At 51.8% G+C, this 17,466-nt stretch overlaps 1 protein-coding gene across 1 annotated transcript in view; it reads right to left on the reverse strand.

The window, feature by feature from the left end:
- Positions 1-17,466, reverse strand: part of NDUFA10 (NADH:ubiquinone oxidoreductase subunit A10) — a 47,801-nt gene that overhangs the window by 27,668 nt on the left and 2,667 nt on the right. The window contains exons 4-9 of the mRNA XM_044005453.1: positions 16,894-16,980; positions 15,208-15,329; positions 13,921-14,000; positions 11,903-11,957; positions 6,009-6,094; positions 1,503-1,611 (exon numbers count right to left, since the gene is read on the reverse strand). Of these exons, the coding sequence (XP_043861388.1) occupies positions 1,503-1,611; positions 6,009-6,094; positions 11,903-11,957; positions 13,921-14,000; positions 15,208-15,329; positions 16,894-16,980 (539 nt within the window). The remainder of the gene's footprint in view (positions 1-1,502; positions 1,612-6,008; positions 6,095-11,902; positions 11,958-13,920; positions 14,001-15,207; positions 15,330-16,893; positions 16,981-17,466) is intronic.

Here is a 17,466-nt window from a genome sequence, read left to right on the forward strand (position 1 = left end):
CCGCTGCCGTTATCCTGGATATCCGTATGCCCTCAGCAAAGTCTGGACCATGGGGAGGGGGCAGGGGCAGGGGAGGACATGCTTTGCACCCACAACATCTTACCCATCTGGCATTAGGAGAATAGCTGTGACAGCCAGGCCCCAAAGGGAAGTCCTCACCATGTTCTCGAGCTCTGTTGGCCCACATCTCATCCACTCTGCTCCCCCCACCTAAGCTATTGTAGGGGCAGGGCATCGCCTGTCCCAGGCAGACTTCCTGTTACCACTAGTGCCCAGCTTTGTTTCTGTCATGCTGCTCAGGGGCCCCAAACCACCCTTGCCCCATCTCCTTCCATGTCCTGCTCCTGTTGGCTCAGGAGCAAGATGTGCTGAGCACTTGACTGAACTGTCTCTTTTATTCTTTGCTAGAAAAGATGGCTTTCTGGGAGGGTAGAAAACGTACTCGGCACAAAGAGAAAAGGCAACAGAGAGCAGTGAATTCTCCTCACAAGAAAAGCCCACCAGTGATGTGACTGACCAGAGGACACCCCCTCCCAGCCCCAAATAACTAGGAAGCGAAATGAAGAAGCGAACAAGGCCCAGAACTGCTGTCTCATAACCACTTCCAACCCCAGAATCCAAGGAACCCTCAAACTCTGCATCTAACAAAGGAAGGGCCCCACCCTCACATCGATGCCAGAAGCTTCTGGCTCCAGCAGGCCACAAATAGAGGGTGGCCCAAGACGTAGGGCCTATGACTACACTAAGACTTTTGGGACAGGCTGGAATGACCCCACCCTGCTGCCCCAAAACTCATAGACAGTGTTTTCAGGCTTATTAAAAAACAAGATATGAATCAAGGTCTTACTCTACAAGGAATTCTAGGATTTCTTAATGAACCAATCACTCAACTACCAGATATCTGACTAATACTTGCAAGCCTTCAGAGTGTGGAGATTTTTGTTGAATGCTCTATCCATGTTCTTGAGTTCCCACAACAGGATGCATAAAATGTCCCTTCCCTCCCAAACACATCCAGGAGCTCCATTCCTGCCTCCCACCCAATATTCACATCAGAATACCCTCCAGCAAAGGGCAAGACCCACGTGGCGACATGTATATCGACCTGTCTCAAAGATGTCAGGATGCTGACAAGAAGGTCACTAACAGCAACAGGCAGGCCCAGCCCCTCCGGGCTGCCCAGTCCAGCCTGTGGCCTATCTACATCTGGCATGGGCAATGCATGAACACGGTCCCTGTAAATTTGGGTAAATGGGAGACTTCCTTACTCATGACTCCACAAAACAATGCAACACCACAAATTAAGGCCAGAATCTAAGACTCTAATAAACCATCAGCTTAGAGTTTTAATAACTAACTTGGTGGGGGGTGGGGACAAACGTTTGGAAGAAAAATCACCTTAATGAAAATTCATTTTTTCTGCTTCAGTGAAACAAGAAACACAAGCTGCAGCAACCCATGGAGCCCGAACGCACCTCTGTCCCCAGCCCCACCCGCCTTACCTCTCTGAACTGGCGATAGAGACGATCACACTGGTGAGCGCCAATGGTGATCTCCGGGAGGTAGATGGGAACGGTCGTGTAATTCAACACCTCGTATTTATTCTGGACCCTGAACAGCAAAGAGAAAACACGCAGATCATTGCCCGCACAACCCAGAAACGACAGCCGTCGCTCCCCTCACGGTCCTGCCTCGAGAAAGCTGGGCACCCGTGCCTGGCCTGCAGATGAAAGGATTGCCCCAAGGTGCTTGCTGCAAATGCTGTGACAGGAGCCCCCCTCTGCCTACAAGGCCGGAACCCTGGAAGGGAGCCTGGAGGGCTGAGGCTCTCGACAGCATCACTGACAGGCCTCTCCTTGAACCCTTTCGGTGACAGAGATCACATTACCTCACGATGCATTCGGCTTCCTAAGCCCTTCCTAAAGCGGGCTTGCCAGCGGTCCTAACTTTGGTCACGGGAGCCGCCCAATCACCCCAGTCCCCTCCAGGGTCAAACAGTAAACGTTCCACTTGGCGTTCAAAGCCCTTCATTAAATGGCCCGGCCCCCTTCTGCTCTCACTCTCCTCCACGCCCTCTTCTCCCTGTAGCCCGGGCCTCTAGGGTGCCCCCACACACAACCCTCCCTCCGTCTCCTGCCGCCCCCCCATGCTGACGCCTTCTCTCTCCTGATCACCCCCTGGGTGTTCTCCCTAAGAGCAGCGACCGCCTTGGCCTTTCCTGAAAGCCCCAGCTCCTAGAACAGTGCCGGTACACAACAGGTGCTTAATTAATGCGCACCGTCCTGATGGAGGCATAAGAAATCAAATCCCTCCTTTAAATAGCCTCTGCTCAATGAGCCACAGCTTCAAGACCCCTCCCAATTCTGATCCCCGGGATTTCTCTGGGCACGTTCCCACTCATCAGCAGCCGGGATGGAACACGGTCCCAAACAAGCCCTGAGCACAATACTCCAGCACAGCCCAATGTGACCGGTGTAGAGCCGAGCTTGGTCCACTGGCCCCGCTTATTCCTGGGGAAGAGCCCTTACTGACTGCACTGGCCAGCCGTGGCCAGCCGCTGAAGGAGGCGACAAGCGTCAGACGAGTCACACCACGGCCCCTGCCCTGACCTCCGACCTCCCCATTGAGCCTGTGGCCACAGTCCAATGGAGCGACCTCCAGAAGCGTCCAGAAAACAAAGCCCTCAGCGCTGACAAGCACCCCTACACACGCGGGGCGATTCGCATCAGAGAAGGGACCGTCGCCCCCAGAAGGTGAGCTCTGCAGAGCCCGGCAGCCCTCCAGAGGCTTGTTCATAGAAACCAAGGCAGCCTTCCAATGGGCAGTCACTTTATCTTGTTTCTAAGGCCACTTCCCGGAGCCTCCCAACAGATGCCTCCAAGGCCCTCACAAGGCAGACTCAAATCAGAGTCTGGAAGAGGCCTGGCGTTCAAGAAATCTGAGGTGTGATCAGTGAGAGCCTGAGACCAGGCCGGAGGGGCGTGCGTGTGTGCGTGTGTGTATGTGTGTTTATGTGTGTGCGTGTGTGTGTGTACGTGTGTATTTGTGTGCGTGCGTGCATGTGCGTGTGTGTGTGCACGTGTGTATTTGTGTGCGTGCATGCGTGCATGTGCGTGTGCGTGTGTGTGTGTGTGTGTGAGTGACATCTGCCTGCCCTCCTCCCCCTCCTCCCCCCATCTCTTCTCCTCTACCATCTTTACAGGGACTCCCTCTTCCTGGAGGGGCTTTGCCCAAAAGCAGAGTGGCTCCCCAAAGCCTAAGGTAAGAAGGAGGGCCTGGGAGGCCTGAGACAAGCAGGGCGGTGAGCTGAATTCAGGCAGACAAAAAGCCAACATGCCCTTTCTGGGAATCGTTTCCACCGTACTGAAGAGGATCACTGCACAACAATGCCAGCCCTAGCAAAGAAACTCGGCCTGGGCTGTTTAAAGGGGGACCCCACGTAGATTTTCACTGAAAATCTTGGCCCAGTTTCCATCATTCAACAAATGAGTCCAAGAAAGGCCTAGAAAATGTCCAAGGATTTGGGGGATTCGAGGCAGGCCAACAGCTCCATCTACATGGAAATGGAGGGGAATGCACCCCACAAAACATTCTGAGGCCAATTTGAGGATTTCTACGTCCCGTCTCCCTCCTCTGCCTCTGACAGGAGTCACTGGTGCCACAAAGCCCCAGGGCGCCACCTGCAGCTGTGCCCAGAGTCGCAGGAGCTGTGCCTCAGACAACAAGAAGCCTTTGCTTAAGTCCTTAACGAAGGCCCGCTCAAGCCCTGCTGGCAAGTCTGGCGGGAAGCCAGGCCCCCAAACGCGGCTCCTCAGCTGTGCCTCTTCACCAGGCACAGTCTAAAAGGCAGAAGCCAGAGGGGCTGCTCCCTCATGGACCGAGAGGCGCAATCACACTGGAGAAGAATTCCCGCCCTCATGGCTTGGTCAGTCTCTCCAAAACCAATGAAGTCCTAGTGGACAGGAAGAAGCCTCATGGCCCAGTGGGCAGCAGCCTCCAAGCCCAGGTCTCTTCCTGCCAGAGAAGTAGAGCCCAGCTGGATACTCCCACCAAAGCCACACGTCACGACAGATTTGGGGGAGAAGGGCTTTCACAAGGGGCCTGAACTTGCAGTGAAAAAGACTGGCTGGGCACCAACATCCGTGTCACATGAGAGAACAAAGCCAACTCAACAGAAGAGCGAGGAGAGTCTCTGCCCCGGGAAGGTGACACACAGCCCCTGAGGACACGTTTATCAAGTGCCACCTCTGGGCCAAACACTGCGGAGGCTTATGGGGGGCTAAGGGTAGGACTCGAGCCAGGCAGAGCTTCCTGTGAGGTGTCACTACAGGCACCGGCACAGAGAGGGAGAAGATGGGGCGGTTCATTGAGGGACTAAGGGGAAATGTGGTGTCAATAGAGAAGGAAGCAAGGGCTGGAAAGTGGGCAGGAGGGAGACGGGGGCCGTCAATCAAGAGGGTCCTGGACCACAGGCATGAGCACAGCCCAAGGAAAGGGCAAGAGGCAGCAAGAGAGCCGGGAGCCAACAAGGTGGTGGGAGGGCAGGGAGCTAAAAGGGGTCAAGAGTCCGTAACGAAAAGTCCGGGGACTGGGCACTCGAGAGACACGTGGCAATCAGTGCACCTGCTTCCATCATCAGGGAGAGATGGCGGCTTCTGGGCAAAGGTTTGAGGTTTGCCAAGAGCATCTCTGGAAGGGAGGAGCTTTTCTCTGCGTTGTAGAGATGAGGAAACTGAGGCACACACAGGTCAGGTGCCAGAGGCCTGGGATGGAAAATGCAGAGCTGGGTCTAAAAGTCACCTGGAATTATGCGAAGAAAGCACTTCTAACACCCATGCCCTCTGACCACAGGATTTCGGCGCAAGGAGAGCAAGGAAAAGAGGCAAGGCCAAGGACACCGAACGTGCAGAGCCATCCTCCTGTGAGAGCAGAGACCAGCACTGACCCGCTGACACAGTGGTGAGGAAACAGCTACCACAGGACCACTGGACAGTGGCCACGGCCGTGGAAAGGGGAAGTGTGAAAGGATCGCAGCCAGACGTGTCCCCAAGGAAAAGAAGTGACAACACGCCCCCTCCCAGCCAGGCAGAGGAGAGAGAACACAGATATGGAACCCAGCCTATGCACCTGCACTTGCTCCTCACCCAGGCGCTTCTGCCGCCCTTGCCTCACATTGAAGACTGGTGAGGAACAGAGCCGCCTCCTTCCGTGTGAGGCTCTGTGACTACTCTAACATTTTTAGGGGGGAACAACACTGGAACACTCGGTGCTGACACTGAATAAGCACCTGCATTAGGGTTTATCATATGCCACCCTCCTAATGGCACAGGCTCATTCAGAGGTTTCTCCCTTAGCATCCATTCTGACCCCCAGAGGCCCTCCCTGGGCTGAACGTCCCCAGCAGCCTCGGGGCAGTCCTGTCAGAGGCCTGCACTCAGCACCCCCTACCCCACCCCATCCTCACTGAGAGAAACGCCTCCCTGCTTGTCCCCAGAGGCCTCTGTTCCGGGACAATAGCCGTGATCAGAGCCATTTCTGCCCCTGCTCCCTAGGCCCCTGACCAGCTTCTCAGAGGAGCCAGCTGCTCGCTGCCAGGGGGCAGGCATGAGTCCCTGCCATCATCTCCCTTTTCCCCACAGCGACATGCCGGCTTCTGAGAAGAAAGGCCCAGGCTCGAGGCCTCCATGGGCAAGGACAGGGAGATCCTGAGGGGGAAGACGAGTGTGACAGCAGGCTCTGGGTGCTTGCCCCGGCTTCCTCACGCAGCAGCAGTCTGCATGTCATCTCACAGGCGCTGCAGCTCTCTTCCAGAGGCCCCCCAGTGATTGCATGGATCGGTCAATTCCAAAAAAACTCAAGGTAGAAATGCTGTGTTAATGAAGGAACAGCCCGGAAGCAAAAGGTGAGAAGAGGCAAAGCCAGCTCTGCTCCTCGGCCTTTTGTACACACGCGTGACAACGTGCCCTGCAAAGAGGGCTGAGCCATCCCCATGAGCACAAGAGACTCACAGCATACGCAAGTGGTGCAGAGAACGGTCATTCTGCTCCAGCCAAGGGCCCTTATCGAACTTGACATATTCAATGTCTTCCAAAACCTAAAAGAGAAAAGAACATCACACCTGAAGCTAGGCTTGACACAGCAACAAATATGTATTAAGAGCCTACTAAGGGCAAGGCACTGGGCCCCACAGGAGTGTACACACACACACACACACACACACACCCTGTCTGCCCTCTCAGCTTCCATCCATCAGCACCGGACAAGGGGCTCAGGAAAGACCTGCCTGAGCTGGGCCTGGGAGGAAGATAGGGGCTCACAGAGGAGGTAGGAAAACACCCAGAAACCCCCTGAAAGGGCATTTTCCATATTCCAAAGAGCTCCATTATTCATGGATCTGACAAGCTTTGCCAATCCAGGTTCTTCTCCAGAGGATCCCTGCAGGGAAGCACCTCTGGTGCCAGGCCAGCCAACCCTACCAAGTGTCCTCCCAGGACAGGCAGGCCAGCCCAGCCCAGCTGGAACACCTGAGGAAGAGCTCTATGCCATGACCTTCGCTGCCCTCTCCTCTCAGGTCCCTGAGCCCAAGAGCCTTGGGAGGGGCAGGGCTGCCAGCCTGGTGCCCTCAACATCCTCCAGTTACTGGGAAGGGACCATGTTGAGACGAGGCCGGGCCACAAAGCCCTGGCCCTGTAAAGTGGCTCCAAACAGAAACTGCCATCGTTTTTCAGCGGCAATGCCAAAAAAAGAGACCTGACCATCTGCTTTGCCCCTGCACCTAAGGACCTTTCCTTGGACAGTCTGTCCCCAGTGAAAGCGTGAGCTCCTGGAGAGCAGGGAGCGTCTTGACGTCTCCGTTTCTGCATACAGCTGGTGCTTGATAAGAGCTCCATTCATTCCTGACTCAGCCTGTCTCTCCAAGAAGGCGGCCCTGCAGGCCCTAGAGGTCAGGGCCGAGCCTTTCTCCTGCCTTGTCCAGGGCTGGCTCCAGCCCTTACAAACGCGCTCTCGGTGCCAGACCTCTGGGAGGCAGCCATGCCCAAAGCTCTCCCTTTAGTCCCGTGACTTGGCCTAAAAGACTGCCTCCAAAGGACACCCTCCGGGGCATGACCCTGGGAGGCACTGGCACCTTGTGGGCCCCGTTCTCTCCTGACCTCAGGCACATCACACTCCCCAGAGCTTCCAAGAAGAGGGAGCCAACAGGCTCCCTGGCCCTTACCCCCATCACGCTCAGGCGAGGGCCCTCCAAAATGACGCCAAGTAGCAGGCAGCGGGTTTTCCAATTCCTTTTCTTTTCTTTTTTTTGGAGTAAACATTTTTATAGGTTTGATTCCAATTTGTATCCCTCTTTCCCTCCCTCCCCTTCCCACTTCCTGAGGCAGCAATCAGATATGGGTTATACATGTAGGCTTATGTAAAACATGACCATATTTGACATTTTGTATAAGAAAACTTGATGAAAAGAAAAAAAAAATGAAAGAAAGTGAACAACAGCCTGCTCCAGTCTGCTTCATCAATGGTCCTTTGTATTGTTTTAGATCATTGTATCGTTGATAATAATAAGGTCACTCACAGTTCTTCATCAAACAATATTGCTATCTCTGTGCACAGTGTTCTCTTGGTCTGTGTGTTCTTTTTTTTAAATAATAAATGTATTAATTTAGAATTTTTCCCAAGTTACATATAAAAACAAATTTTCACATTGAATTTTTTTTAAAACTGTGTTCCAAATTCTCTTCCTCCCTCCCTGCCCACCCCTCCCTAAGAAATCAAGCAATTCAGTAAGTTATACATGTGCAGTCGTGCAAAACATCTTCCCCTTAGGTTGTGCAAGAAAACAGACAAAATAGCTTTATAAAGAGGAACTCACAAAAAAGAAATTATGCTTCAATCTGTATTCAGATACCATCAGTTCTTTCTCTGCAGATGGATTGCATTTTTCATACATCCTTCCGATAGCATCCTGCTCATCCACTTGTTTCACAGTGTGACGTTTAAAATCTATACTGTGTGGTCGCCTTAAATGAGAAGCTTTAGCGCCAGTCTTTGGGCATTAAGCATTTATTAAAGCATACCAGGTATTCACATGGAGTTCAGAAAGTTAAGAAAAGGCCTCTCTAGCCTAGAGTTCCAGCCTGGTTGAGTTCTTCCTCAAGTCCTCCTCACGAGTCAGCTTCAAGCATGAACTCCCCCCAAACTGAGTGTGGAAGCTTTTTATAGGTCTGGAGCAGAGGCGGGCCTTACACTGCTTCAAGCTGATTGGTTAGCGTCATCCAAATCCATTGGTTCACTGGACTTGAAGGTGGTCTCAGGCCGAGTTATCTTCTGAGAACAATACCTTCTTAAGGGCCAGCCAGGTGTGCTTACAATCCAGTTAACTTGAAGTAGGCTAATCAGCAAAGTCAATCACTCTCACTTAATTCAATCAGTTTAGATTATCTCCAGGTGAGCCTTTGAGTATCTGCCAAACCCCATTATTTTATCACAACAGTTACTATTGCTAACTGCATTACCTTTTGTCCTATTCCCTCCCCTTGATATTTACTCTATTTTCTATCTTCTTTCACCCTATCCCTCCTCAAAAGTGTTTTGCTCTTTACTGCCCCCTCCTCCAATCTGCCCTCCCTTCCTTCACCTCTCCCCCCTTATCCCCTTCCTCTCCCACTTTCCCACAGGGCAAGATATATGACTATACCCACTTGAGTGTGAATGTTATTCCCTCTTTGAGCCAATTCTGATGAGAGTAAGGCTCACTCACTCCCCGCTCCTTTCCCATCTTCCCCTCCACTCCATAAGCTTATTTTTGTTTCTTTTATGTGAGCTACATTACCCCATTCCACCTCTCCCTTTCCTTTTCTCCCAGTGCAATCCTTTCACTCCTTAATTTTATTTTAAAGATATCATCATGGGGGCAGCTAAGTGACACAGTGGACAAAGCACCAGCCCTGGACCCAAGAGGCCCCAAACCCAAATCCGGCCCCAGACACAAGCCACCCCACCCTGCATGCTCCACAAAAAAAAGGATAAACAAAAAATAAATGCTTTACATATATTATCCCTTCACATTCAATTCATACCTGTGCCCTCTAAGTACATTCCTTTCAGCTGCCCTAATACTGAGGAAGTTCTTATGAGTTAGAATTATTAACTTCCCATGTAGGAATATAAACAGTTTAACCTTTTAACATTCCTCATGATTTCTTTTTCCTGTTTATCTTTTAATGCTTCTCTACAGTCTTGTATTTGAAAGTCAAAATTTTCTATTCAGTTAAGGTCTTTTCATCACAAATGCCTTAAAGTCCTCTTTTTCACTTAAGTCCCATTTTTCCCCTGAAAGATTATAATCAATTTTAGTGAGTTTGTGATTTCTTGGTTGTAATCCCAGTTCCTTTGTCCTCTAGAATATCATATTCCATGCCCTCCCATTTTTTAATGTACTAGACCATGTGTTATCCTGATTGTAGCTCCACAGTACTTGAATTGTTTCTTTCTGGCTGCTTGCAATATTTTCTCCTTGACCAGAGGCTTTGCAATTTGGCTGTAATATTCCTGGAGGTTTTCCTTTTGGGATCTCTTTCAGGTGATTGGTGGATTCTCTCGATTTCTATTTTACCTTCTGCTTCTAGAACATCAGGGCAATTTTCCCTGACAATCTCTTGGAAGATGATGTCTAAGCTCTTTTTTTGATAATGGTTTTCAGGTTTTCAGCTGTTTTTCCAAGGAGATATTTCACATTGCCCTCTATTTTTTTATTCATTTGGATTTGTTTTGTTGTCTTGATTTCCCATAAAGTCATTAGCTTCTATTTGCTCTATCCTAATTCTTTTTTTCTTTGGGGGGGGGGGAGGCAATGAGGGTTAAGTGACTCGCCCAGGGTCACACAGCTAGTAAGCATCAAATGTCTGAGGCCGGATTTGAACTCAGGTCCTCTTGAATTCAGGACCAGTGCTTTATCCTCTGAGCCACCTAGCTGCCCCCTCTATCCTAATTCTTAAGCAATGATTTTCTTCAGAGAGCTTTTGTACCTCTTTTTCCATTTGGCCAACTTGGCCCTCCTGCATCACTCTCATTTCTCTTTCCATCTTTCCCTCTATCTCTCTATCTTCATAGTCCTTTTTGAGAGCTTCTATGGCCTGAGACCAATTAATATTTTTCTTGGAAGCTTTGGCTGTAGGAGCTTTGACTTTTTATTTTCTTCTGAGAGTATATTTTGATCTATTTTGTCACCAAATAAACTTTCTATGGTCCGCATCTTTTTCTGCCTGCTCATTATCCTAGGCTATTTCTTGGCTTTTAACTCCTTCTTAAGGTGGGGAACTGCTTCCAGAACATATTGTCCCAAGCTTCAGGGGATCTCGGGTGGTATGATTTAAGGAGAGGCCATTCTCAGCTTGCCTGGCCTGTGCTCTGGTCTGTAAGTAACCACGGGCCTGCTTGCTCTTTGACCCTGAAGCAGAAATCTAGTTCAGTGTTTGCAAGTTTGGCGTGCCTGTATCCCTCTCCCACTGGGCCGTTGCCATTCAAGTCTGCTTCCTGGTTCAGAACACAGGGATACAACAGCACTCCGCCTCAACTCCAGCACAGTCTCCTGCTATCTCCCCCAATCAACCACTGGACTCCCTTGCTGGTCCACAGGCTGAGTTCCAGAAACAGCCACTGCCACTGATGATTCCAAGGCTTTGGAGGTGCAGCCTGCCTGGGGCTGAGTCTTAGCAGTGTGGCTGCGCTTCCCCTCTCACCCCAGTACAGCAGGCCTTCCCTGCCACCCTTTGAAGCCATCTTTGGCTGGAAAACGGTCTCCCTCTGTTCTTTTGTGGGTTCTGCTGCTCCAGGAATTGTTTTATGGCATTGTTTGGAGGTATGTGGACAGATCCTGTGAGGAACTCTGGAAAGTTACTGCCTTTCTTCTGCCATCTTGGCTCCACCCCCCTCCAATTCCTTTCAATAAAAACAAAGCAGCAGTGAATTCTGTACACTGTCAGAGAATGCCAGCAATCCCACAGTCTAGGCCTTTGGCTGACATTCTGAGCTGGGCCGAGTCAGTCAGAGGAATTACCCAATCCAATCCTCACTGACAAAGTGCAGGGAGCCAGTGCTGGCTTCTCAAGGAGCGCCCAAGCCAATGGAGCAGAGTGGGCCAAAGGCCAGTTTCCACCCTCTATGCAGGAAGGTACTGGGAAGAGTTCAGTAGTCCACCCTCCAATCAGAGAGCAGAGGAGACTGAGGGAGGCGGGATCAGTCAAGGCTTCAGTTGGCCTCTGGGTGGGGATGAGTCTAACCTGGTAGGGGAGGGGCACAAGGCAGGGCAGCAGGTCCAAGAGCAGAGTGGAGAGCGTGTGCAGGCCCGCACACTGGTCCTCCCAACCACTCCATTCTGCAGATAAGGAAATGGAGCTGTCTGACATTCAAGCATTTAAAATGTGAACTCCAAGATTTTTTGTACAAAACGCCTAACATGGCAATGTTTTACATCACCATACACGTATCACCCATATCTGATTGCTTGTCGCCTCACAGAGCGGGGAGAGGAGGAGGAGGGATAAAAAACGTAACCAAACTAGAAAGAAAAATGTTCATCACTGCCCATGCCCACAAAGTGGGGCCAACTACTCCCCCACCCTCCATTTCAAACGAAAATGAGCCCCTTCCAACCCAAGAGGAACACTAGCTTTGTTCCTCCTGTCTTGCACCAAATGGGTGACTGTTTCAGAAGTTTCATTTCTTTTAAGCCCAAACTTCAAATAATAAAGTTCTGAGAGTACAAAGAAAAAAAAAGAAAAATGTTCATTACTTTAAAAATAAAATAAAATGTGAATTCATAATTTAACAACAAAAGGCAAAATTTTAAGTTTTCAAGGGTGAGACTGAAACCAAAACTTCTCCATCTCTCCATTTTAACCCTTACCTTTTCCACATCCTTCGCTTCCTTTGATGTATATTGCAAAATCTCACAATTTTTACTAAAGAAAAAAAAAAAAGAATAAGGCAAATTCAATTAGAACCCTTTCCACTCTACCCTAAGAGGGCTGCTGCCACAGAAGCTCACAAGGTCCCAAAGACTGGATCCTCCCTCCCTTCTCCTGATTTGGGAGTGGGCATAGCCCGAGGCCCCATGTGGGAAGCCTTATGGGAGGAGGTCCAGAGAGCTGTCTGAGCCCTCTGACAGCAGGCTCTCCCTCTCCATCCCTGCACTCTCTCAGCCTTAGGGCCCACCCCTGGCCGCTGGGCTTCCTGTCTGTCAGTGACCAGACTCTCCTCCTGGACACTGGGGCTGCCCAGGCAAACCCCTGTCTAGGCATGGGCCATAGCGCAGCATGGTCCTGAGCCCGGTCCTCTTCTCTCCTCCCCCGGCAATCATCAGTGCCCATGGACTCCACCATCATCTCCATGTAGGTAATGCTGCCCTCTGAACTCCACTCTCACACCCCTCCCTGGATACCCCATAGACAGCTCAACCTCAGCAGGTCCCAAACAAAACTCATGACCTTCCCCCCAAACTAGCCCTTCCTCATCATGTTGTCCTTTCTGTTCTTCAGTCACCCAACTACATTAGGGTTGGGCAGGCATAGCTATGTCCTGTTAGAGTACATCTCCTCGTACTGGGAAGGCTGAGGGACCCCATCTTCCCATGTCCCCCTTGCTGACGCTGATCCCAGAGCTCTTGAGAGCATGCCTGGAAGCCACTCACACACACCCCCAAGCCAAAAGCACAGAGGACTGTTGTTAGACACGGAAGACCTGGGACCCAATTTCCACTTTGATGCTTGCTCCCTCCCGGGAGATCTTAGACAAGTCCCTCCCTACTGTCCCTCTCTGGGCCTCAGATTCATCAGCTGTCAAATGTAGGCATCGGATCAGCCTCTGAGAAGTCCTTCCTGCTCCAGGTCTCAGACCCAATGAGCTACCCCAGGAGTTCCCGGGTAGATAAAATCACAGGTTTAAACCCCTAACCGCCCCCCCCCCAAATGATCTTAACTTAAGCTAAGGAACAAAAAGCAGCAGAGATGCTCGTGTCAAGTGTGTGGGAGCTACCCATTTTTAAGTCTTTCGACACACAGACAGGCAGCGCGTTCTACATTCAAGGCCTTCCAGGGGCCCAGAACCCTTGGTCAGAACACCTCAGGTCAAGATAACTTTCCTCAAGCACCAGCATTCACGAGAAAAAGATGCACTTGTACATGTGGCTGCTCCTGCCGCATCTTCTCACTCACACTAACAGTGCCCTGGGCTACCACTTGGAAAGCAAACACACAGCCAGGGTTTCAGGGGGCCCTCGAGGGCACTACCTGGGCATCTTGGGGAAGAGGGTTCTGAGTTCCAGACACCCGATTAATAACTGCAACCATCTGTAGTCCTTAGAAACAGGCCCTACCCAAATCCATCCACTGCCTTCCTGTCCAGCCACATGCAATGCTGCCCTGCGGGACTTCACCGGGGAGGTCTGGAGCCCCATGGGGAGGCCCTAACCAAGGCTGTGAAGCAATACTCCTCTTAGACCCTGCAGGCTGACAGGAATCACCATCTACATCATGGTCACATCCCACTGCAAGACTGCAAAGCTGCAGGGGCACCTCATCAGCTGTGGCCTGGCCTAACACCACAAGGTGGGCAGGATGTGATGATGCTGCAGGCCCCTGATCAAAGGCAGAGCCTGCAGAAAAGGCAGAATACGGAACTTAGCGCAGAACCTAATCAAATGTCCAAGAACTCTAGCAGCACAATCAGCACCAACTAAGCTGGGCTCACGCCGGCAGCCCAAAGAAAATCAGGAAGGGCTACAACACCGAATGCCACTGTCCAGTTGGCCATTTAAGATGACAACAAGCCCACGGCCACTCAGACGAAGGGTGAGGGCTGCGGGACATCGGTCAGTAAGAAGCGAGTGGTGCCAGCCAGGGTGAGTGAGCGAGCTGCCTGACTGACCTCATTTCCGGGAGGAAAGTCTTCTTGTAGGCGTTTTCAATGTCCTGGAGGTAGGCATCTGTAATCTTCTTTTCATGGACCTAAACAAACAAAAGTGAGACGTGAGACAAGGCGACAGTGGACAAAACAGGAAAGCCAGCCTATCCACACACAGCTGCCAAGGCCTTGCTGCAAAGCCCTGGCCTAGGCACCAGTGAGTGATTTTTAAAAAACGTCAGCTATCAGGGGCAGCTAGGTGATGCAGTGGATAGAGCACCGGCCCTGGATTCAGAAGGACCTGAGTTCAAATCTGGTCTCAGACACTTGACGCTCACTAGCTGTGTGACCCTGGGCAAGTCACTTAACCCCAACTGCCTCACAAAAATAAATAAACATAGATAAATAAATTAATTAATTAAATAAGCTAATTAAATAAATAAATAGTTGAAAAACATCAGCTATCAGCATATGGCCAGACGCATGCCAGCATGTTCTCTCCCTGCTTGTCCCGGTCACTAAAAATTACATCATGAAAGACAGGGGTGAAAGGCGAGGAATGGGAATTCTGAACTACCTGCTTCTCTCCCTCCCTGTGCCTTCAGGAATTTCGTAGGTGGCTTGGAACAGTCTATTAGAGCCAGAAGGAAGCTGAGAAATGATCTAGCTCCACCCCGCTCCCCCATCCGCTCAGAGAAGTCGGCTGCCCAAAAAAGTTGGGTGGGGGGGCCGGAGCCCCTGCTTCCTGAGCCCTGGCCAGCCCAGTGAGGGGCCCCCAAGAGGCCCTGCCATCTCCTCAGTCCTGCTCCCTGCAAAATGAGCCACAACCACTCAGCACTCACTGACTGAGCTGGCCACTGTCAGGTGGGAGAAGGGGAAGGGAGAAAACTCAAACTAGTGACACTGGAAGTGCCACTCCTAGCTCTCCACGGGATGCGAGGTGGCCGCCTCTTGCAGTTTCACTGTTCCAGGCCTCAGGTTCCTTTGAGATTAAATGAGAGGGCTGGAGTGGAAGATTTCTGCTGACTGACTCTCCTAAGTCTGATGTCCCAGGATTCCTTAGGAAGAAAAGGATGTGGGACCAGCCACCTCCCCTACTTCCAGTGACCAAGCCCTCGGGGACAACAGTGGCATCAGCTGGAAGCCCACCCAGCCCCATCTGCTCCCGACGCCATTGCGACAACTCCCAGGAAGGATCCCTTGTGGCAGCCAGGGCCCTCTGTGCGTAAAGGAGCAGCGTGCTGCTCAGGGATCCTGAGTGGCTGTACCCAGCAAAGGAAAGCTGTGACTTGGGCAGAACGGCCAGCTTACATTTCCTTTCTCCTGGATCCTCTTCAGGACCTCGGGAACAGGCACGTCAATATAGATAACCAGGTGAGGCGGCAGATACCCGGGGGCAGTGAGACGTTTGATTTCATTGTAGTGATCTACGCCTGGGGAAAGAGGAAAAAAGAATTGGCCTAAGAGAAGATGACTGGGAGTCGGTACCCAATTTTCCCTTCCACTGCCACCACACCCAGGATTTGCAAAGAATCAGCTGTCGTCTGTTGCCAAGATCCTGCAGACAAAGGAGACTTAAGCCACACTCCCCATCCACCCAATTTCCTCAACAGTGAGTAGATTTCAGTGGATGTATTCCTTTGGTCAAGCAAACACAGTCATTCAAAGGGCTCACTAGAGCAATGAAGGGACGCTCCCTGACAAGTGCTCAAATAAATGCCATGCAAGCTGATGCTTTGTGCTTCCATTCTGTTTTTTTATCCACACAGTAGGTAAGCCTGACTCTAGCGCTCTGCTGCACACCCCAGGAGGCAGCATGGAATCCTGGGAGGAGGACGAGGCAAACTGTGCAGCCTCTTTGGGCCTGTAAAATGGGGCGGTCAGACCTGTTGTTAGCTCCAAGGCCCATCTGGCTCTGAAGGCTGACCAAGAGCCCCGGCCCAGAGGAACACGTCCGATTTCTGTGACTCTCGTGCACAAAAAGGTAATAACCTGACTTCTCTGGGCTGTTTAAGGCATCTGCACAGGCCTCTGCGAGCTTTTGAGGGCTGGACCCATTGGCCGGGGCAGTTCAGCGGCTCCGAGCACCGGCATCGAACAGTGGTAGGCACCACTCTTCATCCTACAGCCCATGACGATAGCCAAGGGCTGCTCCAGGCTCCCAGAAAGAGGAGCTGGGCCTTCGGACAGATAAAGAGACTCTGTCCTACAGCTGGGAACAAGAGGTTGCTCAGCAATGATGTGGAAGGACATCGCAGCCAGCCAACTCCAAGGTGAGGCATGAGTGGGCATCCCTGCTACTGCTTTTTGGGAGCTAATCAGGTGCAGGGCTGGGGACAGGACACGGATACAGTCAGGGCAGGGGGCAAAGGAGAGGGCCAGCCAGCAGGCTCAAGGACTCCTCAAGGCACAAGGGGGCTCTTTGGCCTGGAAGGAAAAAGAGGATTCAGGAAGGCAGGAATAATGAGAAGGAGGAAAGGCCTCCCCAGCTCTGGGGAGGAGCTCCCTGCCAGACCCACATACCTCATCACCACTCCTGAGGTAGCCGGCCTGCTCTGGGCCCCTGCTCAGCGGCCCAAGTCTGCCCTTGCAGAAACAAGATACTCCAAAGTGGTGGGAGAACAGACGCTGCTGAACCCAATGGCCCTGCCTGTGTTTCTCTAGTTCCTACTAGGACCGTGCCAGACATCCAACAGGACTTCGAGAGCACAGGGCTCTGGTCCAGAGTTTCTGAGGTTCTGGGTCTGGTGAAGTGGAAGGAACCCTTCTCAGAGCCACTCATTTCAACAAGCCCTGTGGTCTTGAGCCCTTTCAAATGGCAATGTGTGATGAAAGATGCCCAGGAGCCTGGGACGCCGCTGGGCACAAGAAAGAAACAGGAGCCAGAAAAACTGAGGAGGGCTCAGAGAGCTGAGGTCAAAGCCTTCTGACGCCTGCTTGCCAACGCTCCTGCAGGAATTCTGACCCTTCCCCACCAGGGGGACAGGGCTGACTTACACTGTTTCCGGATGAAGCCCTGCTTGAACATCGCCTCCATAAAGACAAAGTCACTGAAGATAGAACGCTCCAGAACCACACCTTGTCCTGTCATCAGAGAGAGAGGGGCCGTCAGGGCCGCTGACCAAGCACAGAAATGAGAGTCGCCAGCCTCCCCAGCAGGACACTCAGACTAGGAGCCCAGAGAAGGGCCTCTGAAGCCTGGCCCTGACATGCCTAGTGGCAGGCCTCAGCTTCCTGTCCTCTTAGCCTGACCCTCTCTCCCTCCCTCCCGGGGCTGGGTGCAGGAAGGCCTTGGCTGGCTTCGGGCCCATATTTCCCCAGGGAAGGAAAGGCCTTCGACCAGTGCACTTCAGCACCTCCTCTGCCACCTTCAGAGTGGGGGGAGCGGGGGGGGGGGGGGTGAATGACAGGCCCAGGGTCCCACGGGCAGGACGTACCCGGGTCAGGACTTGTCCCCTGGTCAGCTGGGCTCAGGGCCCACTGCCTGTTGCCTCTCTAACCTTCACTACTGTGGGTTTAAAACAATGCCCTTCGCTCAGATACTCCTGAGAGCAGAATGTGAGGCTACAG

This window comes from Dromiciops gliroides, chromosome 4 (genome assembly GCF_019393635.1).
Source record: "Dromiciops gliroides isolate mDroGli1 chromosome 4, mDroGli1.pri, whole genome shotgun sequence".
NCBI classification, from domain to species: Eukaryota; Metazoa; Chordata; class Mammalia; order Microbiotheria; family Microbiotheriidae; genus Dromiciops; species Dromiciops gliroides.